At 39.6% G+C, this 27,369-nt stretch overlaps 1 protein-coding gene across 2 annotated transcripts in view; it reads left to right on the top strand.

Annotated features, from left to right (window-relative positions):
• The window catches only part of RASGRF2 (Ras protein specific guanine nucleotide releasing factor 2), a 203,873-nt gene that overhangs the window by 68,001 nt on the left and 108,503 nt on the right, over positions 1-27,369 (top strand). For both annotated transcript variants that reach the window (XM_031674454.2, XM_031674449.2), the window contains exons 3-9: positions 7,417-7,564; positions 9,869-9,958; positions 14,617-14,870; positions 19,046-19,125; positions 19,512-19,705; positions 24,374-24,483; positions 25,260-25,378. In XM_031674454.2, coding sequence (XP_031530314.2) covers positions 7,417-7,564; positions 9,869-9,958; positions 14,617-14,870; positions 19,046-19,125; positions 19,512-19,705; positions 24,374-24,483; positions 25,260-25,378 — 995 coding nt within the window. The remainder of the gene's footprint in view (positions 1-7,416; positions 7,565-9,868; positions 9,959-14,616; positions 14,871-19,045; positions 19,126-19,511; positions 19,706-24,373; positions 24,484-25,259; positions 25,379-27,369) is intronic.

Here is a 27,369-nt window from a genome sequence, read left to right as displayed (position 1 = left end):
ACGGTGGTTTGGTTTTGATTATAAATATTGCATGTGAATATTTTACTCCCATATATGCACCTCAAACTGCCGTCTGTTGGTACTCATTGGATTAGTTTGGCTTTCATTGTGTTGATTTATATGGTTTATTTTTATTATTTCCCTTGGCAGTGAGAAACCATTTTTTCCTGTTGAAAGTTAAACTAAGTAACAACAAAAAAAGACAAAATGGAAATAATGAATAGATTAGGCAAAAACTCAAACTTAAGCATTATCTTGTTACTGGAAGATTTAATCAGATAAAACATATATTGGAAATACAGTAGAATAGAAATAACAATGCTCTGAAAATTCTCACACGTGGAAAATTCTCACCATGCATGCATTTTCAGTTGATTTAACGCAGTCCGGTGTAGACTTTTATTTACTAGTGGGGTATAAAAAGAAAGCGTTGTGGTTTAAAGTTGAGAGGATATCCCCATCAGAGTAGTAAACTACTACTACCAATGAAATACATTGAATGACTTAAAACTGATGAGAAATGAAAATTATCTTATGAAGAAAATAAACCATACAAAAGAAGTCATATTAGATGACATTTTCCTTTTGGCCATGACTTCATTTGAATGACTGTTCTGTGCCAGGCCCAGCCTAGGGGCTGGACTAATCTTTAACATCTTTTGCCCGGATTATTGCAAAACCTCCTTCTGGTCTCCCTTCTCGCCTTGTATTCCACTGCTCCCCTCTGCCCTTTCTCATCACAGCAGCCAGTTTGTGATCCTGTTAAAAAGTCAGATCTTGCCGCACTTCTGATCAAAGCTCAGCATCTCATGCAGGGTGAGAAAGCCTGAGACTTTATATTGGTCTACAGGGCCCTATGTGCATCAGAATCCTGTTTCCCTCTTCTCCGTCTCATTTACTCCCTCCAATGCTGGCCACCTTGCCATTCCCCACACAGGCCAGGCCTGCTCCCACCACAGGGCTTTTGCACTTGCTCTTGCCTCTACCTGGAAGGCTCTTCCCCCAGCCGGCCACACAGCTTCCCCAGCTCGTTACTCTAGTGCCATCTTCTCAGTGAGACACTCTCACACCCTGGTGAAAGATGTAACCCCATCTCCTCCACTTCCTATCTTACTCCTCCCTTTTTTCCTTTAAGGTAATCATCACCTGGTAACATACTATATATTTTTCTTATTTGTTTTATTGTCTTTTGCTTTGCACTACAGTATAAACACCACAAAGGCACAGATTTTTTCCCCCCTACTTTGTTTACTCATGTATCCAGTACTTTGAACAGTGTCTGGGTACATAACATTCAATAAATATTGAGTGAAAGAATGAATGTGGAGTCCCAGGAACATGTAAAGAAGGAAATAAACATTACATAATCCCACCTCACGGAGTAAATAATTGCCATTAGGATTTGTAATGGTCGGGGGGAGGTTCTGCCTAATATTATCGAGATGTTGGAAAATACAAAAAAGCAACAAAAGAAGTAATTTAAAATTATCCATAATTGCTCCAACCAGAGAAAATTCCTTTTTGTGTTTGGAGTGCCTGTTTTTTTCTCTTTCTCTCCTCTTCTTCCTAATCCCTTATAGCTGTGATGAACGTAGTTTCCTCTCTCTGCATATGAATTTACATGCATATGCGTGCAAAATCATATTTATTTTATTCTCCTGGGGTTTTTGTTGTCATTGTTGTTCATTTATTAGTAGATCTTGGGTATGTTCCTTAAAAATATGATTTTTAATGGCTTGTATCATTCCCTTGTGTAGATGTACTATTACTTGTTTAATCATTTTCTTATTATATACAAGTATATTTAGATCATTTCCATTTTCTTATATTTATTTTAATGTCTGAACATCTTGTTTCTTTGACTATCTTTGTGCAAGTCTATGTTTGTTTTCCTTGGGTGAGATTATTAGAAGTGAAATTACTATCTTGATACATATTGTGACACAGTCTCCTGGACGGCTCACTCCAGGAGTACCCAGTTTACTATATCTTTGTAGGCACTGAATAGTTTTGTTTTCCAAAACTCTTGATAAATTTGCTGAACAATTTTTATTTCTTTGATTAAGTAGGACCTTTTTTCCTATATTTATTAGTCATTCATATATTATATTCTATGAAGTCCTTTTGTCTATTTCTTGACTCAGTAATTTTAGGTAGTATTATTGGCTTCCTGCTATAAAAATGAAGAATTTAACATCCTTACAATTCCTCTTCCCTCCCCTCCCTTTGTCCCCCCTATTTTTGTTATTTACTTATTTTTGGCTCTTAAATTCTTTGACTTTATGTCTTAAAATAATATCCTTAAACCTCTGTTAATATATCAACTTTGGGCAGTATGTATTGAATCTCTGCTGATATCTCTGAAAGATAAATTAAGATAAAGATAAAGTAAAGTAAAGATAAAGAAAGATAAACTAAATTAAGACGTCTAATGTGTTTTTATTGTTCTTTTCTCTACTCTAACCCTGAGGTTTTATTACTTTCATTATTATTTATTCTGTTTATAAACTTTTAAACATTTACTTTCTGCTCTCTAAATTTAATTAAGCCTGTGTTGATTCTGCAAATTAAAAAACAGTAAGGGGCATTTACATCATGGTTATACGAATATTATGTACCAACTATCGAGGCTGGTCTTCAGTTCCACAGAGAATGAAATGTAGTCATGTGCGATTGAATATTTGCTCCTTGAAGGAGAATCTTCCATGCACTAATTTCTGATTTCTTTCTAGCTTCCTTTACTTCATCAAAAGTTTGTATGCTTGCACTCCATGTCATCTTGTATCTTTATTTTCTATTTTGTTTAGTTGGAAAACTTCTGCATAATTTTTCTCCTATAGTAAGTGTGGTTGTTAGTAAACTGTCTCTGTCTTGAACTGGCACTTGGTTGATTGGTTGCCTGGTTGTAGAAGTTTAGGTTCAAAATATGTTTCCCTCAGTTCTTTGTTGTGACCTCTAGCATCCTAGATTACCGATTCGAAGTGCATCAGCTTGATACTTGCTTTCTTTAGCTAACCTGTGGTTTCTCTTTGGAAGTTTTTGTAATCTTTCTTTATCCTTAGAACTCTGATATTTTGCCAGAGTATGGCAGGGTATGAAATTCTTTTCATTTAGCCTCTCTGGCATTTGGATTATCCTTTCTATTTGAGCTGTACCGTATTCAGTTCAAGGAAACCTTTTTTGATTTCTTAAACTATTTCTTCCCCAGTGCAGTCTCTGTTTTTTCCCTTCTGAAACTCCCATAAGATAATTTTTAGACCTCTTGGATCTGTATTCCGTGCTGCTCAATTTTTGTTTCCTATTTCCAGTATGTATTTTTGTTCAGTGTTCTTTATCTCTGCAGCCACGCAGCTTAGTTTGCAGCCATGTCTGGTTTATTGGTTAGCACATTCACTGACCTGTAAAATTTTAATTATCGTTTCTGTTTCCAAGAACTCTTCCTGTTATCTGATTACTTCTTTTCTGTGGCAGCCCCTTTTTGCCTTCTGGCTCTAATATCCTTCCATATCTCCCTGAAGATAATAAATCTCTGTTGCCTGAATTAACCTTGTTTCTCTAGTATCTTTTCTGCTTGTTCATTTGACACTACATTTATTATCTACTGCTGCTTGACAATTTACTCCACAGTGCTTCAAACAATTAACAATATATTGTCCCCCACAGTGTCTGGGTTCAGAAATCCAGGCACAGTTTAGCTGGGTGCCTCTGCCCTAAGGTCACAAGGCAACCACCAAGGTGTCAGCCAGGTCTGCAGTCTCCTCTGAAGGCTCAGAAGGAGAAGGATCTGCTTCCAAGTTCACTCCCATGATTGTTGGCTAGATTCACTCCCTACCAGTTGTTGGACTGAAGCCTCAGTTCCTCATCAGCTGTTGGTTGGGGGCCTCTCAGTGTCATCTATATGGGCCTCTCCATATAGCAGCTCACAACATGGCACTGACTCCCAGTGCAAACCAGCAAGATAGCAAGAGAAGGCGAGTAAGATGAATCTCCTTGTAAACTGAGCTTGGAGGTGCCATCCCCTCACTTTTGCTGTATTCTATCCCTTAGAAGTAAGTCACCTTGCTCCAGCTCACAGTCAAGAGGAAGGGGTTCCATAAGAACATGAATACCAGGAGGCAGGGGTCACTAGGGCCATCTGACATGCTGTCTGCTGCTGTCTTTTGGGAACTGGTTTTCTCAAGTGACCTTTGTTTCTGAATGAAGGACCTCGAGGGTTATTACAGGTGGCTGGCCTTGGTTTATGCTGTGACTGAGTGTAGGGTCTGTGTCACTTGTGTAGGCTTCCTTCTCAGGTATGGGGGCAGACAGCAGGAAGGTTGGCTGGGACTCCCTCATCTGTGGTTCCATCCCCTTCAGGTGTGCATGGATGGAAACTGTGACTTGCTACCAGCTACTAGTATATAGCAAACAAGACAGGATAGTCACCCCCTTGACTAGGTTACAGTACAGGGCAAAAGAAAGATTTTGCGGATGTCCTTATAGTCCTAAATCAGTTGATTCTGAATTGATTAAAAGGGAGATTTTCCTGGGTGGGACCGACTTAATCAAGGAGGGATGGGAGCCTTCCTTGAGGTCAGAGATGCTTTTCTGCTACCCTTCCAGAAGCAAACTGCATGAGTTCCATCACTGCAAGAAAATGACTTCTTCCTACAGCCTGAATGAACTGGGAAGTGGGTTCTTCCCCCTTAAGGCCCCAGAAGAGAATGTACCTTGACTGGCACCTTGATTGCAGCCTTGTGAGACTCTGAGCTGAGAATCTAGCTAAAGTGACCCACAGAAACTATGAGATAATACATACGTGCTGTGTAAACCACTAAGCTTGTGGTAATTTGTTACACAATAGAAAATTAATAGTGTGTTTCACTGCGAGTCCTTCTCAGTGCCTTTCCTTTTTTGGTTCTCTCTTGTGTCTACGGTGGATGTGTGGTGTAGAGCCAAGCTCCGTTCTCTCTGAGTCCAGCTTCCTCATGAGAAGCCTTCCTCAGGAAGGTGGCCCCCTTTCTGCAGAGGGCAGATCTTGGGCTGTAACCTGAGAGCATGTCACTACTGCCCGTGGTGCCTTTCATTTCTTTATGCTGGGGGGGATGGGAAGGAACCTAACTTCAGATGTTCTGAAGGCACTTGTTTAGTGGAAGCCCCTGATGGTCCTTCCCTTGTCTGCTCCCGTCCTTTGTATTTGTTGATTCTGGCCTTGTTGTGTCTCAGGCCACTCTAGCTGGGAACCACGCTTTTGCAAGGGGTCTGTGTGTGTGGTTTCCTCTGCTCTCATTTTCTTGCCACTCAGATTCAAGTTGGTTTTTTTCTCTTCGTGGAATTTCATAAAACTTCTGGGCTGTTGATGGCATATTTTCCTGTTTCATAATGCTGTTATGGTTTCATTCTTTAAACAGAAAACAATTTTTCCTAGCATTTCAATGGGACTTTGGATGTGAAGGGAGGCAGATGTCGGTGATGAGTCTGCATGAATTCAGCTGCATATCCTGGCCTGGACTTTTTCTTTTTATAAGAGAAAACAAAATATTGTTTTTCTATCTAACATTGGTCTAATGTATTTGTAATACATTTGACATATTTCTAATAAAGTTGATGAGAAAGGGCAGAATTTTTATTATAATAACTAATTTTCTCATGCTCTATGGGTAGTCCTCCATTTAAAGTTCTCCAAAGCATATTTCTATGAAGACTTTCTTTTTCTTCTTTCCCCTCTTCCCACTTCCACTTCCACAGCCTTTCTTTCTACTCTCTTAGGGTAATTTCTTAGAACAAGTGACTTAAAAATATTGCTGACACTATGTTTTTTCCTAACACCAATGACACACATGATGTAAGTGCTGAGAATGTTGAGATAATTGAACTAAAATTGTGATTTTAGAATTGCCTTAAGACTCTTCCAGTTCCAGGGAACACATAGCTATTTCAAACTAGTTTAGGTTAAAAAGAGAATTTATTTGGTGGAAACTGCAATAGTATCTCACTGAATCCAAGGGTAAAATTTTATCATGAGGGTCTGGAACTAGAAACCAAAAAGCTGACTGGAACCCAGGAAGTCATAACCTTTCTGTCTCAGACTTTCTGTCTCTCTTGTCTCTGTTTTTCTGAACATCTGCTTATTCTTTTCTTGCTCAGCAGACTTACTTAGTTTTGGTGTGGGTGTGGCCAAATATGGCTAACCAGCAGTAGTCTCTTGAGTTCCCAAGTTCATACCATCTCAGTTTAAGCAAATAAGTCAGAGGCATAATGCCAGATTCCAAGGAGAAAGAATCCAACTGGTTTAGCTTGGGCCAGTTATCTTTCTAGACTAGTGAAATGTGATCGTGAGAGCAGATTTTGTGCTATAAACACGGCTACCACAGCCCATGTTCCCAAAGAGGAGGTAAGTAGATGGGAGATTGGGCAGATATCTGAAAACACGTCAGTTGCAACGTTCTTGTTTATATTAAGTGGATTGTTTTTCATTAGGGAGACAGTTTATCTTGTGGCTAAGAACATGGGCTTAGGGTCAGATACACCTTGATTTGAATCCCAGCCCTGCCGCCTGCTAGCTGTGTGACCTCTGTGAGGATCAGATTCTTTCTCTGTACCATTGGGATGATGAAGCCTATCTCTCCAGGTTGCTGGGAGAGCAAGAATATATATGGTACATCCTACACACTCAGTAAATAGCAATTATTTATTACTGTTACCAAATCACTTTGGAGAGATTTGGGGAATGGAAGAGCATGCATTTTACGACCTTCAGTAGTGCAAGAAAATCTGGAAGCAAATCAAAATTGAAGAGAGAACTTTGCGTTTTCCACTCTTGGCCAAAGAAATGGACATAGGCTAGGCTGATGATATGAGGGCCCAAGAATCTGTGCTTGTTTTTAGAATGAAATTTTTGCTCCTGTTGGTTTTGGAAGAGAGAAGTCAATGGTCTCATAATCCTAAAGAGAGCCAAGCAGGGCTGGCAGTCACTGGTACAGTCATCATAGTTCTTTCCAGCCAGTGCCCGTTCTGATGCTCCCTGCATTCATTCTGCTTGGTGGCAGATCTGTTCTGATTGGCTAGTGCCTTACCCAGTGAAATATTTTGAGCATGTGCCATCAGTTCCAAGACTTCAGTTTTTGTTAGAGTAGATCCACTGTTTCCTTTATAAAACAAGAGATTTCCTTTGCACCTTTCTCACTTATATGATAAAGTTGTGGGTGGTAGCCATCATTAAATGAACTTGTAGTAAAGTTAATATAAAATGATAATAATTCAACTTCTGTGTAGTTAAAGGATACCAAATGTAAGCCAAACGTTAATGTTTACATAAAGTAGAGCTAGCTAACCAACTATGTTTATGGCTTCTTTTTTAAATGTAGCGCGTCCTGTTCTATATGAAACTGTAGTAGAACAATGTCTCAATGACTGACTGTGTAATTTTCTCTCAAGTTATGCAGACATTTTGATTGAGAGGGAAGTGTTAATGCAGAAGTACATTCATCTAGTTCAGATCGTAGAGACAGAAAAAATTGCAGCTAACCAACTCCGGCATCAACTTGAAGATCAAGACACAGAAATCGAAAGGCTTAAATCAGAGGTATTTATTTCCCAGTTGATAGATTCCTTCTCATTGTTTCACGTTTATTGCCGTCTCCTCATGATTACTTAAGGCTTATTATCAGGGCAAAATTTTAATGCCAAACTTGGTTCCTCTGCCATCAACACGTTCATGGCTGGGCTACTAATGTGCATTAGAAAAGAATCGAAGGTCTATGTCAGGATTAGATAAATATGTTACAAAAAAATCAGGATAATGTGATATTTTTAACTTATTTGCGCTCCTGCTGTCCTTCATTTGATCAGATATTTAAGAGTTGACTATAATAAACTGTTTTTGGATTGACTCAAAATCATGATAATTGCGAGTCCGTCATAGATTCAGTGAAAGTCCAAATGACACCTAAGGAAGGTCCAAACATGAATTCAGAAAGTCTTTACTTTTTCTGGATCTAAGGGGTCCATCCTTCTCCCCTCTAGAATTTTGAAAAACTCACTTGAGTTAAAGTATAAAAAAAAATTGCTAGGGTGCATTTTTGCCTGAAATTGGAATTCCTGCCTCCCTCCACTTCCCACCCCACTCTGAACTTCTCAGGTTTTGCACCCCAGACAGTGAGACTGACTCCAGTGAGAGCGGAGGTGGTCATGGAGCTGGCAGCCATGGTGGTGGTGGTGAGCCTGGATCCTCCCTCTCTCCAGGGTGCCTCCGTCTGTGCACAGAAACCTGAGTGTATCTCCCCTTGCTGTCCTGTCATTCCTTGTGGGAACTGATCAATAACTGAAGAATTGAAGAGGGAGGTAGACAGTGAGGTTTTTCCACTCCTGACCAGTGGTCCATTAGTGTCTTCTTAGCTTCAAAGAACAGAATATGACAGAATGAAATCTACTACTAACTGTATCCTTGTTGACAGAAACAATTCAGTGTCCTCAGTCTTGGTAACTTTCTTGTTGCTTTTCTGTCATTCAACATTTTCTTTTTCATTTCCACACATCTTCTTCTAAAACACACTCTGTGAATCTGATGAGGGTTTTCACCTTGGGCTGCCTGTGTCCATCGCTTCCAGGGGACAGAGCATGAGTATAAGCTGATTTCAATTGGGATCTGATTGCCTCTCTGATGATAAGTTGCAGACTGTTCACCATATCATTAGTGTTGTTAACTTCCCGATTCAACCCTGAAATCCAAGATAGTGAAAACAACAACAGAAAACTTAACAGATCTGCATTTTAAAAGACTATATCAGGCCCTGTAATTTAAAACAAAATTATTGTGTTCTTTCTTCGCCAAAGTTAGCTACAGCAGATGATTGTCTGCTAAGTGAAAGAGGTTGGCACTTGCTCAGTGAGAGAGACTCAGCACCAAGCGATGCTCCCCAATATTTATTTGTGTCCTTAACTGTCTTCACTGTGTTCTATTTTAGTCTGACTATATACTGCAGCTAAAAACTGTCAGTAGCAGGTATGTCTTGTGTGGCCACTTGACAGCAGCCATGATTTATTTCCTACTCCTTTTATTTTCCCACTGATTCCCTGCCAGAAAATGGCAGAGGAGTGTATTTGGTGATGGGGACAAAAATGTAAAGACAGGTCAGAGGGAGCAGTTATGATCTTAACTTTTTAAGTGTTTGTTTGTTAGTAAGTCTGAATAGGTCCTTAAGTTTGCAAGAGCCTGAAATTGAGTGACAGTCCACGGAATTTTATTACTAAGTGTAGTTCAGAGGCGATCTGGTTTTGAGTTGTCTCTTGTAGGTCACAGAACTGAGCTGGGACTATAAAGAGATCCCAGGTTGTTTCAGTTCCTTTTGCCTTTATCTCTTTTCTTGGCTGGCTTGGACCCACCCCAGAGTTCTCAGATTCCCCTTGCAGTTATCATTTTTCCAAGAAGATCTGTGAGTCTGCTGCACTGTGTGTACCTGGAAGGCCACAGGCTGATTATAGGAAGCAGGAGCTTTGAGCTGAATGTTATTGCATTTGGAGACCATGGAACATTATAGGAAGCTGCCATTGGTGAGATGACTGACATGTCACTGAGGTGCTGAGAAGGCACCTTGGTCTGGTCATCACTGGCAGACAAGGCTTAGTTTTGGACTAACATTTCTCTAACCCAAACCACAGTTCACACTTTCCACAGCCATTTCTTCTAAACACATTTGTTAGTAGCACAATGAAACAGACTTGGGGTGAAGTACATGCTTCCCCTGAGTCAGCACCAAAGAAAGATAGGGTGTAAAAAGTGAATGTTTCCTGAGGATCTTATAAGCTACCTTGTAGGCATAAATCCTATGATTTATGGTTATAGTCTAATGTTTCCCAAATCATGAAATGGACCAATTTTGTGTTATAGATTGTTGCTCTTAATAAAACCAAGGAACGAATGAGACCTTACCAAAGCAATCAAGAAGATGAGGATCCAGACATCAAGAAGATTAAAAAGGTAGGGTGCTGAGGGTTTCCAGCTCTGGGGAGCATGGTGGCCATTTGTCTTCCTGTAGTGATATCTTTGCTGCTCTGATCCTGAGCTGAGACCACCCTTGGTGTTCCTCTTCTGATGGCTTCCAGACTTGCCCTCAGAGTGATCAGACATGGCTACTTCTTTGAAAAAGTTTCAGCTTGAGATTTCTTTCCAGTTCTGGGAATCCCCTTGTGGATTCTGTGGGAAGGATGCCAAAGCCCAACGTTAATTAAGACAGTAGTGTTCTCCAGTTGGGTTATTTAAGTGCTACTGAACCTCCTAATTTTGTGTTGCTTTTATACTTTGGTGGGGGGTATTTTTAAAAATTACATTTCAAAAATATTTCTTACCCAATTCAAAAAATGGGCAGAAGACCTAAACAAGCAATTCTCCAGTGAAGACATACATATGGCCAATAGGCACATAAAAAAATGCTCAGTAATGCTAATTATCAGAAAAATGCAAATCAAAACTACAGTGAGGTATCACCTCACACCAGTCAGAATGGCCATCATTAAAAAGTTCACAAACGATAAGTGGTGGAGAGGGTATGGAGAAAAGGGAACCCTCCTACGCTACTTGTGAGAATGTAGTTTGGTGCAGCCATTATGGAAAACAATATGGAGGTTCCTTAAAAAACTAAAAACAGACTTATCAGATGATGCAGAAATCCCACTCCTAGGCATGTATCAGAGGGAACTCTAATTTGGAAAGATACACTCACCCAGTGTTCACAGCAGCTATATACAATAGCCAAGACATAGAAACAACCAAAATGTCCATCAACAAATGGCTGGATAAAGAAATTGTGGTATATTTGTACAATGAAATACTACTCAGCCATAAAAAATAAAATAATGCCATTTGCAGCAATGGATGGGCCTGGAGATCATCATTCTAAGTGAAGTAAGCCAGAGAGAGAAAGAAAAATACCATATAATATCACTCATAAGTGGAATCTAAAAAAGAAAAGAAAAAAAGACACTAATGAACTCATCTACAAAACAGATACAGACTTACAGACACAGTAAACAATCTTATGGTTACCAGGGGAAAGGAGGTGGGAAGGGATAAATTTGGGAGTTTGAGATTTGCATATGATAACCACTATATATAAAAATAGATTAAAAAACCTCAGTTTTTTTCTGTGTAGCACAGGGAACTATATTCAATATCTTGTAATAACCTTTAATGAAAAAGAATATGAAAATGAATATATGTATATATGCATGATTGGGACATTATGCTGTATACCAGAAATTGATGCATTATAACTGACTATACTTCAATTAAAAAAAATTCTCTTAGCTTTAATCTGCAGTGTTTATTTAGAGGAGTGTTTTTTTTTTTTTAACATGTGAGATGATTGAATCTGCTCATATTTCTACTTTATTATTGTTTCTTATTTAACATCCACATAATTAGCAACTCTTTCCATCTTACTGTCGTTTATAACTGCACAACTTTTAAATTAACCAGACACTGGCACTTACTATAGTCTACTGTGTTTGATTTATGTCACCTAGGTTTTGAGTTCCATAATCTTAACTGTCCTGTGTAACAGCATCTATTCATCTTTGTTAACATTATGTGGAAAATCTTCACAGTTAAAGAACTTCATTTCTTAATTTTTTGCTTATCCCTGTTTTCCTATGCTAGTAATCATGTCCCTCAGTTGTAGTAAAACTTTAACTCTTGCTTAATATTTGAAATAGAAATGCTTCTTAGGACTAAGTTGAACTGTTTTCAGTTTTCAGGAAATAAAAAAGTAGAATAACAGCATTCCTCTCTTAGAATTTAAGATTTTCTAAAAAACTGAATTTGGTTTATGTTACTGTGTTACAAGATTAATGCTATTGCCTTTCTTTAATAGTATGCAGTTGCATATAAACAAAGATATCAGTAAAATACAACTTTCAGTCCTGTTGTAGAAACTGGTCTTTTAGTAAGTGAACTGGATTTTTCTCAGCAGGCAATACCTGCCCAAGTGAATAGAAAGATTTTATTTAACAGAAAATTCAGTTATTTTTGAAATACTTCTGTTAAATGAAAGAATAATGATAAAAATCACACTTTTTACATTTTCTATCTTCCTTTCTTTTTTTTTTAAATGTATATTTTTATTGAGGTATAGTCAGTTTACATTGTGTCAATTTCTGGTGTACAGCATAATGCTTCAGTCATACATGAATATACATATATTTGTTTTCATATTCTTTATCTTCTTGTTTCTTAATAGAAATATTTTTCTTAAAAAACTTTATTTATGAATTTGTTAAACATGTTTTGAAATTATTCTATTGTCCTTTATGTCCCAAATCAAACTAATGCCTGTATGGAAAGGGATGTTCACAAATGAATTAGTTTCTCAGTTCTGATCTTGGCAAATATCAATACAGTTTTTTAACTTTGAGAGACAAAAGTTGAAATTGGTTATAATTTACAGAAATGTCCCCTTAGATTTCTCCAAATAATGTGCATATAATTTCCCCCACATAATTCTTTTAAAATGGGTTGAAGTTTTATTGTTTGAGGTATGGCACTGTATAAATACCTGTTATGGAAATTGATAGTATGTTGACACCAGTTGGTAGATGAGAGAATTTTAAACATTGCAAAAGAAGAGTAGTTGTTTCAATGCATGGTAATTTAGACCATATGGGTGAAATCACTTGGAAAAAATAAAAATGATAAGAATGTGTTGAACAGAAAACAATGATGCTAAAAAAGGATTTGGTAGTGATTTAATACTTTCAGTTATGTATGAATTTGCAATCTGCTTTATTGCCAAATCTGCCACTTGGGTATAATGAATTTTAATAAATTTTCATCTAATTTTTTTATATTTAGAAAGGACTTCAGGTTTTTTTGTTCAGTTATTTTATAGATAAGGAAATGGAGGCCAGGGTTCAAGGTCACCCAGTAGGTTAGTGGCAGAGACTTTGGGTTAAGGATTTTGACATACACCTGTCTACTTCGCACCTAGCATTTACCTGGGCATTTAAAAGATTCTCAGTAAATAGTTGTTGGTTGAAACATAAAGGCCAGGGCACTTTGTCCAGTTTGCCTGTTATTTTTCAAATCATACCTAGGGAATTCTGATCAATTTTAGAGGCTAGAATGTTTTCTACAAAATAGATTTAAAATTTTTCGTTCTTTTAACAATATAATCGCTATTGTAAATTGTTAACATGTGTTTTGCCCATGTGGCTGGGAAAGAGTCCTTATGGTTAACAAAAGGCAAGTGAAAGAAGGCCAAGTCTTGTTGCAGTTTTCCTGTGTGACTTACCAAGAAATTTAGTTTTCTCATCTATAAAAAAAAGGGGTCAGATCAGCTGATGTCCAACACTTATTTTTTTTAAGCTTAATAAAAATCAAAGCTCAGCCATAACAAAAAAATCAAATAACCTGATTTAAAAATAGGCAAAGGACTTGAATAGACATTTCTCCAAAGATGACAGATGTTTCTTTTAAAGACGATTCTTTAGAGAAATTACTAACACATGAAGAGGTGCCCAACATCACTAACCATCAGAAAAATCAAAACTACAGTGCAGTATTACCTCACACCATTAGGATGGTTACTATCAAAACCTCCAAAATAGCAAGTACTGATGATGTAGGGAAATTGGAACCCCTGTGCACTGTCAGTGAGATTGTAAAATGATTCAATTGCTATGGAAAACAGTATAGTGGTGCCTCAAAAAATTAAAAATAGAGCTACCATATGATCCAGCAATCTCACTTCTGGGTATGTAGCCAAAAGAATTGAAAGCAGGATCTTGAAGAGACATTTACACTCCCATGTTCATGGGAGCATTACTCACAATAGCCAAGAGGTGAAAGCAACCCAAATGTTCATTGACAGATAAGTGAATAAACAAAAATGTTGTACGTATATACCATGGAATATTATTCAGCCTTAAAAAGGAAGGAAATCCTGGCACATGCTACAGCATGGATGAACCTTGACGACATTATTCTAAGTGAAATAAGCCAGTCACAAAAAGACAGATACTATATGATACCACTTATATGAGGTATCTAAAGTAATTAAATTCACAAAAACAGAAAGTAGAATGGTGGCTAGCAGGGGCTAAGAGAAGGGGGGAGTGGAGAGTTGTTCTTGAAAGAGTATAGAGCTTGAGTTTTGCATGATAAAAATGTTCGCAAGATCTGTTTATACAACAGTGTGAAAATACTGAATGCTACTGAACTGTGCCCTTAAAAATGGTTAAGATGGTAAATTTCATGTTATGTGGTTTTTTTAACCACAATTTAAAAAAATTTAACTATCTGACTTTACGTTGTTAAAGAATAAACCTTCAATTTATTCCTTTCTTAAAATGTTAACAACTAAGTATATGCTATTATTATATTCTGGTGTCCATAATTACAGGCAGGCCTAAAGAGCTTAAGCTGTGGAAGGAACTTGTGAAGCTGAGAAAGATAATATTTTTAAATCATCTTTTTTTGGCTGTCTAGTACAAGCCTGGCATTATTTATTGGCCCATTAGTGCATCAGTGAAAGAGCGGGGTGTATATGGTACAGGGTGGACACCCTACTGACTAGCTTACAAAGCCCGTCTCACACCTCCCTGAGATTCTTCTTTGTTTTTTGCTTTATTGCTGTCCTGCAGGTTCAGAGCTTCATGCGAGGATGGTTATGTAGAAGAAAATGGAAGACCATCGTGCAGGATTACATTTGTTCTCCTCACGCTGAAAGTATGAGGAAGAGGAACCAGATCGTGTTCACCATGGTGGAGGCTGAGTCAGAGTACGTCCACCAGCTCTACGTCCTGGTCAATGGCTTCCTCCGGCCCCTGCGGATGGCCGCCAGCTCCAAGAAGCCCCCCATCAGCCACGACGATGTCAGCAGTATTTTTCTCAACAGGTTTGTCTTGGCATAAAGAGTCATGTCAAAAACCCATTTGCATTTCTTTTATTTTAATTGAAGTATAGTTGATGTACAATGTTGTGCCATTTGTATTTCTTAAAAGAACTGTCACTTTACTCTTAAAAGAATGAAGATTGTAAATTCACCTTTATGAGCTTACGATATGGAAAAGAAGAAAGCTATTATTTGTTTCATTATTAGCCGAAATTTGCGTATCTTTATCTTGAATCTCGGCATCTAATTTTCTGTTTTTCTTCTCTGTTTGACATATGTTTTCTTGTCATTTTGTGTGTGTGTGTTTGTCTATGTGCATGTGTATATTGGGGAAGATCATCTCCTTCATAAACTGAGGGAAATGGAGTGATTAGTGGGTCTTTATGTGTAATTTATACAGAAGCACTTTAACAGAGGGCCTGAAAATCTCTAGTAAATTTATTCACTCAATAAATATTTATAGTGCCTTTACTGTTGAGGATTTATCAGTGAACAAAGCCAAAAATCCCTGCCTTCGTGGAACTTAAATTTTGATGTGGGAAGATAGACAATGAAGAGTGAATAAGTGAAAGATGCAGTATTCTATATGGTGATGAGTGCTTTGGAGAAATATAGAAGGAAGAGGGGAGGAAGGGACTGAGACTGCTTGGGTATTTTACTTAAAATTTTAGTTATTTATTTCGTTTTGAGTGGATAATACATTTACATGGCTCAAAAACTTGAAACAGCAGGAAAACACCAAATAGCAGTTGGAAATCTCTCTCTTACTCTGTCTCTGCCCACTGTTTGCCTCACTTGCCATCTGTAACTGTTTTCTTTAGTTTCTTATACTTCCAGTGTTTCTTGATGTAGATCAATCGAATTTGAATATAGAGCCTTATTTCTCCCCTTCTTATGCAAAAGACAAGTACTTTGATATGTATCTGCTTTTCTTGCTTAACAATATATCCTGGACATCTTTCTATATTTATAGCTAAAGAGCATTCTGTTTTTTTAAATTGCTACATGATATTACATTGTGTGAATATACCATGGTTTTTCTATAACCAGTCTTTAGAAAGGCCTCAAAGATAAGTTAATATTTGAGCAGAGTCTTGAAGTTGTTGAGGAAGCAAGCCATGTGGCTACCTGGGGAGAGAGTGATGCCGCCGGAGAGACTGCCCGTGCAAAGGGCCTGTGGATGGTGAACTGCACTCTGATAGTGATGCCATTGGAGTGAGCACTACTATGGTTTTAGGCTGCTTCTGGCAATCTGTTTCCATTGGACTACCTGATGTGGAGTGTGGAAGTCCAGGTTTGTCATACTGTTTAAATTGGGAGTCAAGAGGCTGTGCCTCTTTTTGGCAGGTGAGGCTGTAAGCTCTTCATGCAGATTAACAATTGTTTAGTACACCTTGTCCTAGAGGGAGATATCAAGAATTAGTCTTTTAAAGGTGAAACTTATAGGATGTTTGTTGTCTTTTCTGTTGTTTAATTAGATTCCCTTTCCTTGCCTTTGAAGTTGAAGTCCTAGGCAGGTCGATTATTTTGTATTTCAACACAGAGTTTATCCTTTAAAAAATATAATCTTTCTTTCTCTTTCTGGCTTACTTCACTTAGAATGATATTCTCCAGGGACATCCATGTTGCTGCAAATGGTGTTATGTTGTCAGTTTTTATGGCTGAATAGTGTTCCATTGTATAAATATACCAAATCTTTATCCAGTCATCTGTTGATGGACATTTAAGCTGTTTCCATGTCTTGGCTATTGTAAATAGTGCTGCTATGAACATTGGGGTGCAGGTGTCTTTTTGAAGTAGGGTTCCTTCTGGATATATGCCCAGGAACGGGATGACTGGGTCATATGGTAAGTCTATTCCTAGTTTTTTGAGGAATCTCCATACTGTTTTCCACAGTGGCTGCACCAAACTGCATTCCCACCAGCAGTGTAGGAGGGTTCCCTTTTGTCCACAGCCTCTCTAGCATTTGTCATTTGTGGACTTCTGAATGACGGCCATTCTGACTGGTGTGAGGTGATACCTCATCATAGTTTTGATTTGCATTTCTCTGATAATTAGTGATATTGAGCATTTTTTTCATGTGCCTATTGATCATTTGTATGTCTTCCTTGCAGAATTGCTTGTTTAGGTCTTCTGCCCATGTTTGGATTGGGTTGTTTGTTTTTTTTCTTATTAAGTCATATGAGCTGCTTATATATTCTGGAGATCAAGACTTTGTCGGTTTCATGTGCAAAAATTTCCCCCCATTCCATTGATTGTGTTTTTGTTTTACTTATGGTTTCCTTTGCTGTGCAGAAGCTTGTAAGTTTCATTAGGTCCCAGTTGTTCATTCTTGCTTTTATTTCTATTGCTTGGGTAGACTGCCGTAGAAATACCATATGAGATCGCTCATATGTGGAATCTAAAAAAAAAGGACATAAATACAAAACAGAAACAGACTCATAGACATAGAAGAAAAACTTGTGGTTGCTAAGGCAGGGGGTGGGAAGGGATAGACTGGGAGTTCAAAATTTGTGGATACTGACAGGCATATGTAGAATAGATAAACAAGATTATATCGTATAGCACAGGGAAATATATACAAGATCTTGTGGTAGCTCACGGTGAAAAAAATGTGAGAATGAATATATGTGTGTTCATGTATGACAAAAATTGTGCTCTACACTGGAACTTGACACAACATTATAAAATCACTATAACACAATAAAAATGTTTTAAAATATATATAATCTAATTATCTACATGCAGAATTATTTCATCTGTTTTCTAACCATTTAGATATCAAAAGATGAAGGTAGATATACCTGTTAGTTTCCAATGTAGGAAAGAGAAATCCCTTCTCTGACTGGAGGGAATTTACTGCTCACAGGATCCTTTGGGAGGGCTGGAGGAAAAGGGCAGCTGGCCCTGGACCAGTGAGTTCAGGGGCACAGCACCATAAATGTGATCCAGCAGTTAGGAACCCACTGCTACCATCATTGCCACCACATCTGCCTCTCAGGTATATGAAGCTGGTGTCTAGAAACTAGAACACTGAGGTTGGGTGCTGAAATTGCCTCTAAAACACTCATGTCTCCAAGACTGACTTTCAGCACCAGGAAGATGGCCTCTACTTCTGCCTTTCCTGTCTTACTGAGTGCATCTACGGATGGATCTGAATTTACATCTCAATTCCTAGCTGCGAGGGAGTCTGGGAAATGTAGTTTTAGCTCTCCATCCTCTCCACCTAGAAGGAGGGTGGGAGGGAGATTGAAAGATGAATCTGCACTATCTACCAAACTAGATTTGGTTGAAATCCTTGAACAACAAACACTGCTAAGTTAAAATTTCTATTGAAAAATAACAAAGTACAGTTTTCAAGCAGTGTCTATGTTGTTTCATGGACTATTTGGAAAGAGTAAGGACTTCCCATTGATGTTTCTTGTAGTGGTATTTGACTTATAATAAACCAAAGTATTTCACTGACATGAATAATCCTGTATTTGATTGGGTCAATGTGTTAGTTCAGAAAAGGCTTCAAAGGCTCGTTCTAAAAGTAGGTTAATTCTAGTGAGGAGGAAGCAAACGTTACTTTGGTAACTCCCCTTCTTGAGCCTTTTAGAAATTTGAGTCTCTAATTTATCTCTAATTATTATCATTTTAATATATCTGCGTAGGCTCCATCCTTTTCAGAAGATTCCTCTGTATTTCTGTCTTGAGTGTCTTACGAGTAGTTACCGTAGAGGTCTGTCAAATCTTTCCCCCTCTCTCCATCTGTCAAAACTCATTTTAGCGAAAGGGAGAGACCTTTCCCCAGTTTATCTTCTGTAATCAAATCTGAAGAGAGAAGGATCATAACTAATTTCCTGATTATCAATTGAACTGCTACATTCTAACAGTAGAACGCTATTTTCATTATAAATTGATAGAGAGGGTTATGTGACAGTGATTTGGTGCTTACTGTCTTCCCAAAATGTGAGGCTTAGCTCAGAATTTTCTTTGAGGTTTTCAGATTGTCTAAAAGATAAATTGCTTCATGGGGGCTGATGTAATCCATGTCATCGTTGTGTGTAGAGTTTGGAGGCCCTCAGAGACATGTACATCATGTATTTATTAAGGCTGTAAGGACTCCAGGGACCTCTTTAACAAAATAGACACTTTATAGTGACTAAGTTGTATTATTTCCCCATGTTTTATAGTGAAACAATCATGTTTCTTCATGAAATTTTTCATCAAGGACTGAAGGCAAGGATAGCAAACTGGCCCACTTTAATTTTAGGTAAGTGCCTGCTTTAGCAATCTTAGATTTTCTCTTAATGTGGCTGTAATTAGATTAAAATAGTTGTAACGTTATTCAGCCTAAGCTGTTTGAATTTCCTCAGTGGCCCTTTGGGTCTCCTTAGGTGCTGGGAGTCTGTCTCATCGCCCCTGTGACCTTTCCCCTGGCCTGTCTGGTTCTTTGGGGGCTGGAGTTGGGCTCTGCCCCGGGGTGTGTTCTACCAGGTCAGTCATTTAGGCGTCTGGACTGAGGCCCTCGGCATGTTTGACACCTGGTGCCAGGAGCCACTCTCTGCCACTCCTGCAGAGTGAACACAGTCTCTCCCCGTACCTTAGATAATTGACTGAGCACCGAGAGAAACTGCCATGTTTATTTCTCCTTTCCAGCGGATCTGTTTGATATCTTGCTCCCCATGCTGAACATTTATCAAGAATTTGTGCGTAATCACCAGTACAGCCTCCAAGTGCTCGCCAATTGTAAGCAAAACAGAGATTTTGACAAACTCTTAAAACAGTACGAAGCCAACCCTGCCTGTGAGGGGAGGATGCTGGAGACGTTCTTGACCTATCCGATGTTTCAGGTAAGTCATCCGGCTGCGTTTTATAAGTCATTGATTCCAGCTCGATGTGACTGATACCCAGTGTGACCAGAGTGAGATGTGCAAGTATTATCCCCTGTGCGGCACGTGTGTACCAACTGTCATCTGGAACTTGACCTTGCGGTAAACAAATAAATGCATACATTTGTTCTCTCTCGTCTGTCTAGTGTATGTAAGAAAACCAGGCATTTTTGAGACACTTGAGTCAGGAATGATTTTTTTGAAAAGTAGCCCAATTTTCTTTTTACCGAAAGACTCCACACAGACCTCTTCCGTGGAGTCTCCTCCTCCAGCGCGTTTAAAAATATTAGGTTTACAGAAATAGGTTGCTGTGCAAATGTTCCAGGGTATGCTGGTTGCATAAAAGGTTCCCAGGGGAGTGGAAGGGCTGCTGGGAAGTTGTTTGTTTTCCTGCCCTGTTGTGATTGCTGCCGAGTGTCCCTTGGCTGGAGCTCTGCAGAGCAAGTCCAGGGCCTTCCCTGTCATAGAGGCGGTGGACACCCAGGAGCCAGAGACACTGGCCTGTCCCGGGGACTCTAGGCCCTTAGTCAGGTTGCTGCAGTGAGGCTGGGACTCGTCCTGACTTTCACTTTGGGGATTAGAGCAACCTGAAGGGTCCAGCACACATGTGTTCTTTCCTATGCCTAAGACTTTACCACTCTTGAGTGAGAACTGCAGAGGCCAAGATGTGAATCGAATCTCCTGTTCTTTTTAAAAGTGTTGATTTTGTTCTTTTGGAAAAGCATTGAGTGTTCCCATTGTGGAATTTGTGGGGCTTCTGGCCAGGCCTCCAAATTGGCATGTGGTAAACCGATTCTGCTAATCATGTGTGTTCTGGTTTCTTTGGAGAGCTCTGTCTCCCTGAACGGGCATCTCTGACCCCAGCTGATCATTTTGTCACCTCAGAGAGAAATGCTGCTCTGGTTCATAGTTCTTTGTCTTAAAGTTTGTCGGTCCTGCTTGAAATCCTGGAAATCACCGTAGAAGTTTAGTAGGATTTTTAAAAACCAAAAGGATGCATTTGAAACAAGTTAAGTGTAGTGAAACTTTATAATCTTATTGTGTTGTTTTCATGGAACTGAGTTATTTAACTCCTTGCCTCTCTGAAAAAATATTTCACAAGAAAAACTACAAAGTAAAAAATGGCTTATTTTAACCTTCTATGAAATTATAATATGAGATTTTATTTACAGTGAAACAAATTTTATAGAGTTTGATACTTTGAGATGCTTGTTGAATCTTTGGCAGTTAGCTCTAGGTTATGATTAAATCTGTCTAGCAACCCCCAACTCAGGTGATAGACAAAGGTAGGGTTGTGAAAGGCACATGGAACAGAGAGGTCCCAAGCTCCCTTTCTGACATCCAACAGTGTCTTTTCAAGTCCTATTTATTCCTGTTGGTGCAGTTCTCTTAATTGTTTAAAACGGCAGAGCTGGACATGCACTTGAGGTGAGATGTTCAGACTCTGTTGAGTGTGGGGCCTTGGAAAGGCCTTTGAATTTCTTAAAAATGCTGAGATTCTCTTTTACCAACTCTCCCTCCCTTCCCCTGGAGTGTAAGCCCAGTAACGAGTTGGCATTTTGACCCCAAGGAACCTCCATGATGTCAGAAAAGGACCATTGGACTGGGAATGCTTAGGAGACCTGGGTGTTTGGCTCACCCTTCAGTTGTAGCACTGGGAAAAATAATCAGACTAACCTAAATCTGTCTCCTTATCTCGAAATGGAGGCAGCTGAGCTATAATTCTCTCTCAGCACTCTAGCTCTCTGACTCTATGATTCTGGTTCTGGACGTTTAGGCTGGGTAACTACATGGTGTTGCAAGGAGCCTAGTCTGGGACCCCCCCACCCAAGACTGTGGTTGCCCCAAATCCTAGAATTTACGTGAAGGGTCAGATGTTGAGGTTCTGGCTTCTTTAAGACCGGGGTAACCAAAGGGTGCTGGGAGAAGCCTCACACTTAAAGAATTTACCCAGAATTTGTCCAACAGCAAGAAATGTGCAAATTGAAAGGGCACTGAATTGGACTATTAATTATTTGCTTACCCGTAACTATTTCCCTTTCCTATAGCTATTTTGAACAGACCAAGAGGGGATACATTGGCGTTTGTTGTCCAAGGGCCTCGTTCTCCTTGGTGTCTCCCTCTCCTGCCTTCTCCCTAGGAGTGACCACATGGAATACTTGAGGGGAAGGTGCTTGAAGGTTTTTTCTTACAAGATTTGTTCTATCCTTCTGGTTCCCTCTTGGTCATTTCACTAAGGAGTCCTGAAGGCGTTTGAACCTCAGATGGTTCAGCTATATTCATTTCCCTCTGCATGCACTGCTGATATGTAGCAGTGGTACTTTTGCACATCTGCCTTGCTCCAGTGTAGGCTGGATACCTTGGGATGAGGCTGGGGTGTTATCCTTTCCTGTAGAGCGAGAATGGAAGAGGTGGCCTTGGCTTTTGCTGCTAACGGGCCTCTGCCCAGACTTTTTCTTGAGCTGAGATATGGAGGCAAATGGAGGCAGAGGGAGGTGGAGAGGTAACTGGGAACTTTTAGCCTGTGTATGTTTAGCAAAGTGTTATATTCTAAGTCTTCCTCGGCCCTAGTTGAGTAAGTCAGTTGTTGCTATTAATGAACCATATTGAACTATGGAAACATGGAGGAATTTGGATGATGCAGTGAATTTATTGTCAACTGAACTTTCAGACAAGTAAGTCCAAGTGTTACAAAGAAATTTGTTACGGAAAATAATGTAGTCATTAACATAAGTTTTATTTAGCAAAGACAGTGGCTTGGCTGGAACTGTTTAAATTGGCTTCAGCTGCTCATAAGTCCATAGGTAAGCTAACCCTGAAATCTGCTTCTGACCAGTACAGCGCTGTTAGATGTCCTCCAGAAAGTAGCCTGCTCTAGTCACATGTTTCCTGTAACTGGAGAGCAAGCCGATTAATGTCTGTAAAGTGACAAGTGTTGTTTCATAATTGAAAGCAGAATTATGATTCATCTAGACAATAGTTACTTTGATCATTGGGTTTTCTGGGGACAGGTAGCTCTTTGGAGAGCTGTCCACTTCTCTCTGCAGAAGTCCTTTGCTACTTTTTGGTAGTTTCAGGCTTGTTTGTTTCTCCACCGGAAGGTAGGATGGGCCAGTTACTTTCAAATCCATCCACTTGAATCGTAGCCAAGAGCTCTCTAAAATAGATTTAATTAATGGGGGAGGATCATGAAGCTATTGACTAAACTTTGTTTTGTGGGTTTTCAGTTCATTATAAGCAGTCAGGCTCTCCCACTCCTGCCCTCTTTGTAATGAAAAATTGAATACATTAGCTGTTGATTGCTTTGATTTTCTTGTAACTTGGAGACAGACTTTTATCATTCATGGCACTGTGCAAAAGGAATATCGGAAAGCATGCTTGTCCCAGGAGCCTTCACCCAGTGGAACAGTCCAACCAGCTGTCTTAGTGAGAAGTTCATGGGATAGAGAGGCAGAAAGCCTCCTCCCATGTGCTTCAGAGGAGGGGTCTCCTGTGCCCCACCCTCCTGTAACTGAGGAGTCTGCAGTTCCATGCAGTGACTTGATGGCCTTCCCTAGGACATGGTCCCAGAGTATGAGCCGTAGGTCCACGTCTGTGCTGATGGTGCTGCCTTCTGTGCTGATGCGTAAATGCTGATGCTCGGGAAATACGAGCAAATTACCCAGTAAAGACCACCACCTGCAAGAGAGCAAAAGCAGATCTGTGGGTGGGGCTGCCAGCACCTCCGATCAGAATGGAAGGAGCTATCCACAGGGACTTGGGAAGCTGTTTTACTTTCTTCATTCTTAGAGGTCCTTTCAAGTGCTGAGTGAGACCCCCATCCCTGCAGAAGAGACCCACTGGGCTAGTGCACGGGTCTGAACTGGGCTCATGGCTGGCTCTGCCGTTACTATGAGGTCACCTTGGGCAGGATATGTATGCCTTTTTCCCTTATCTGTAAAATGAGGATATAATCCTTGCATTTTGCTGGAGGATTGGGTGCATGTACAAACCTCGAGCTCCCAATCTGACCCACAGCGGGCTACATTATGGTAGCTGTTGTTCATGCAGGTTTTTATTAAAATTAAACCAGTGAAAAATAATAAGCCAGTAAAAAAATATGTTGAGTCACTGTAACTTGAGTTAAATCTCCACTATGGTCTGTTAAAACCTTCACAGGGTTGGTGGAGTTTCTGCCTTTGAGAGAATTCAGATAGATAGTCTGTTCATAAACAAAAGTACAATCTAATTAAACAACACTTTTTACCACTAGGAGGATGAGTTGAGGTAAAAAAGTGTTGTAAACAGGCTAATAAATCTAAAATACAGACTCAAGTAACTTGCTGGTGGCTAGATCTGTTTCCCTATGAACCAGTTTTCAAAAATTAAGATTAATAAATGTATGGTTATATTAAAAATCTAATTTCTTTATAATATAATACTTTATTATCTTCATGTGTTCTTGGCGAAGTTCTTTTGTGTGTGTGAAGTTTGAAACGTAGTTCATTTTAAATCTGTTTCCTAAAAAACTGTAAAACAATTGGCTCTGTAAGAGTAGAGGTGAGCTTTTTGAAGTGATCGTGGCACAGTAGGGTGTGTCCAGTGTTACTCCTCCTGACTCTTGCTCACGTGGCCTTTGTTTGCGCTTAGATCCCCAGGTATATCATCACGCTTCATGAACTCCTAGCTCATACTCCTCATGAGCATGTGGAGAGGAAAAGTCTGGAGTTTGCTAAATCAAAACTAGAGGAACTGTCCAGGTATGTGGAGAACTTACAATAAAGGCTTGATATGGCAAAGTAGCACATTTCATCTTTTGTGGAAACCTAGTATCTGTGTCCAGGGAACAAGAGACAAGATACAGTCCAGCTTCTCAGATTCACCTGAACGTTACATGCTAGCTCCTGAGATGGTACTGAATCAGAATGCCCATTAACTTTCACCAAGAAAAAAAATGTATCTTTGAAAATGTTTTTTATTGCATATAAATATATACAACTGAGACGAGGTGTACTTTGGTTTAAGTTTGAAAATGTTCACATTTCTTTCAGCGTAATAGAAAAATGGTTTTTAGTTCCATTTTTGTATTCATGTTTGGTAAGAAGTTGGAGAACGTCTATTTTGGATTTATCAGTGATTTTTCAGAGTTCCAGGCATTTATTTATGTCTGTATTCCTTAGCTTATATGAGTTAAATGGTGTCAAGGTCTCTAATTTCCTCCACCTCTAAGAAACGGCATCCTAATTTCAATGAAAGGAGCTGTTCATAAAATAATATGTTGCCTTCCTGCTGCCTTTACAAACAGCATTCCCAAGATGCTCGATAGTCACTGACCACTTACACTTTAGAATCATGGTGGACATTTGCTTTGCTTTGAGTCACAACTTGATGAAGCCTGGATGTTCAGTATGACTTCCCTGACAACCCCAGTTAAACTAATTGAAGTTCAAAACTGAGTTTCCCACGTGGGACTCTTTTGCTTCCCTGCTGGGGTAGCAGCAGATCTCTTACCGTGATCCTGTGCTGTGTCTGACAGGGTCATGCACGATGAAGTGAGCGACACTGAAAACATAAGGAAGAACCTTGCCATAGAAAGAATGATTGTAGAGGGCTGTGATATTTTGCTGGACACTAGCCAGACCTTCATCCGCCAAGGTAAGTCCTTGTTCAGCGGACCCACCATCAAAGTGGTCTCTGCGCCTGTCACTTTATCACTGGCAGATCCAGGAAAGCATTTTGGAGCAGGCGTGATTTAGCTGTGTGATTGACGCTGTACATGCAGGACGTCCCCACAGCCTTGACCGAGGCTGTGATTGAGGCCCACCTTTGTGCTGTTTCTTTTCAGGGACCATGAAAAACAGCAACACAATAATAGTAAAGCACGAGTGGGACAGTAAGTTACATTCTGACTGGACTCTTCTCCTCAGTGGACCGGACATTTTCTACAGCTCCAAGGAGGACAGAGTGGTCTGGCCAGTTGGAGTGGCAGTGCCAGGTGGTGACGACATCCAGGCAAAGGCCCAAGAGAAGCTTGCATTACTCAAAGCCCTTTCACATAGCAGTGGGGACAATGTCCGAAGTGAAAACAGCTGTCTCTTGTTCCCATTTTTCATCAGCACTTCTGGGTCGGCCCCACACGATATGATTTGATTCAGTTGGTAACTCCAGTTGCCAGATGAAATGTCTCACTGTCAACTTGCCCTACCATTCTTTGGTGACATTGAAGGTATCATGTTTGAGGGGTGTGCTTTGGGGGCATCACCCAGTAAATTAAGCTTTTGAAGAGTTGAAGATATTTGTGCTGGAAACTGCAGAGAAGCAACAGCCTGAAAGTGCATATTCCTCCATGGCTGTCATTACAAAGTGCACGAAGTCAACCACGCTCCAAGTTCTTTTCAAGTGCTTAGGTGTTCTAGGAGAGGGGAGCGTGCCCCATGGAATTGATGGGAGGCAATGCGTTATACACATGTATAATTTTGAACTTGATGAGGAGTGGCATATAAACTCGGAATTAGAATTAACCTTTAATGTGGTTTCTGTTTGTAACGTGCCAATATTATTTGAAGATCTTTGCATTTCTATTGCCTACCGAAATGTGCTGCTTAAAAAAATTTTTTTTTACCTCATCCAACAAGACATGATTTGTGCTGCACACATTAAGTTTTTCACAGAACACTTAAAAAATTTAACACGTGCTGTTCTGTTTTCCATTATTTATTTACAAGGAGGGAAGTCACACACATGTTAAAGTTTGGAAGTATATTTCCGGATATGATGCCTTTCTCATTTTGGGCTTTAAATATTAATTTTTCTTTGAGTAAGTGAGCTATAACGCTGACAACATCAGGCCTTCTGAATTCCCCTTCTGCCTCTACGCAGACTTTGTCCCCGTATTGGCTTCCTGCCTTCCTGGCACTGGTCTGCCTCTGTGCCTTTACATGCGCTGCCCCCAGCCTGGGGGCCAGGAATGCCCTTATCCGCCTCTCTCGTGCCTGTGGAAGGTCCGCTTGTCCTACTAGGCTCAGGTCAGACACCTCTAAAGAGCCTTGTAAAATTTCCTCCTCATCCTCCGTCCCCTCCCCTCCAGTTAGAATGTGTTTGTCTTCCTCCTGTTTTTGAAGTCCCTTTGCTCCTAGTGCACGCATTTCATCCTCTGGTGTTTGAGAGGTCCGTGTTCGCATGCCTGTCTCTCTCAGTAATTGTAACTTTAAAGGGCAGTGCTTACGGAATCTCTCTTGCCAGTATGATGTTTTCCATTATAGATACCTGGAAAATGGGTAATGGATTACGTTGAATGGCTTGTTGAATTACACTTCTGAATGTCAGCTGTCTTATTTTGTATTTTTTCTTGTATTTGGAGTTCACTGAAAAATACTTACTAAAGGATTTGCGCTTTATAATATGTGAACATGAAACAAAAGTTTCTATCACTAGTATTCAATTTCTGAAAGGACTTCTGATTGAGGCTTATTATTACAGATAAACGTTTAATGTATTTCTACAAATGTAGACAGTTTTGATCTAAGTTTGAAAAAACATCTGTGATGAAAAATGCTGGAAGGTCAAATACATTGAAGAAATCTTTTTTTTTTTTTTCATTGCACCGGGAGGAAAAACAGTCATGAGCCACCGCTCCCTTTGATCCA

The sequence above is a fragment of the Vicugna pacos genome, chromosome 3 (assembly GCF_048564905.1).
Source record: "Vicugna pacos chromosome 3, VicPac4, whole genome shotgun sequence".
Taxonomy (NCBI): Eukaryota; Metazoa; Chordata; class Mammalia; order Artiodactyla; family Camelidae; genus Vicugna; species Vicugna pacos.
This window is presented reverse-complemented; position numbering and strand designations above follow the sequence as displayed.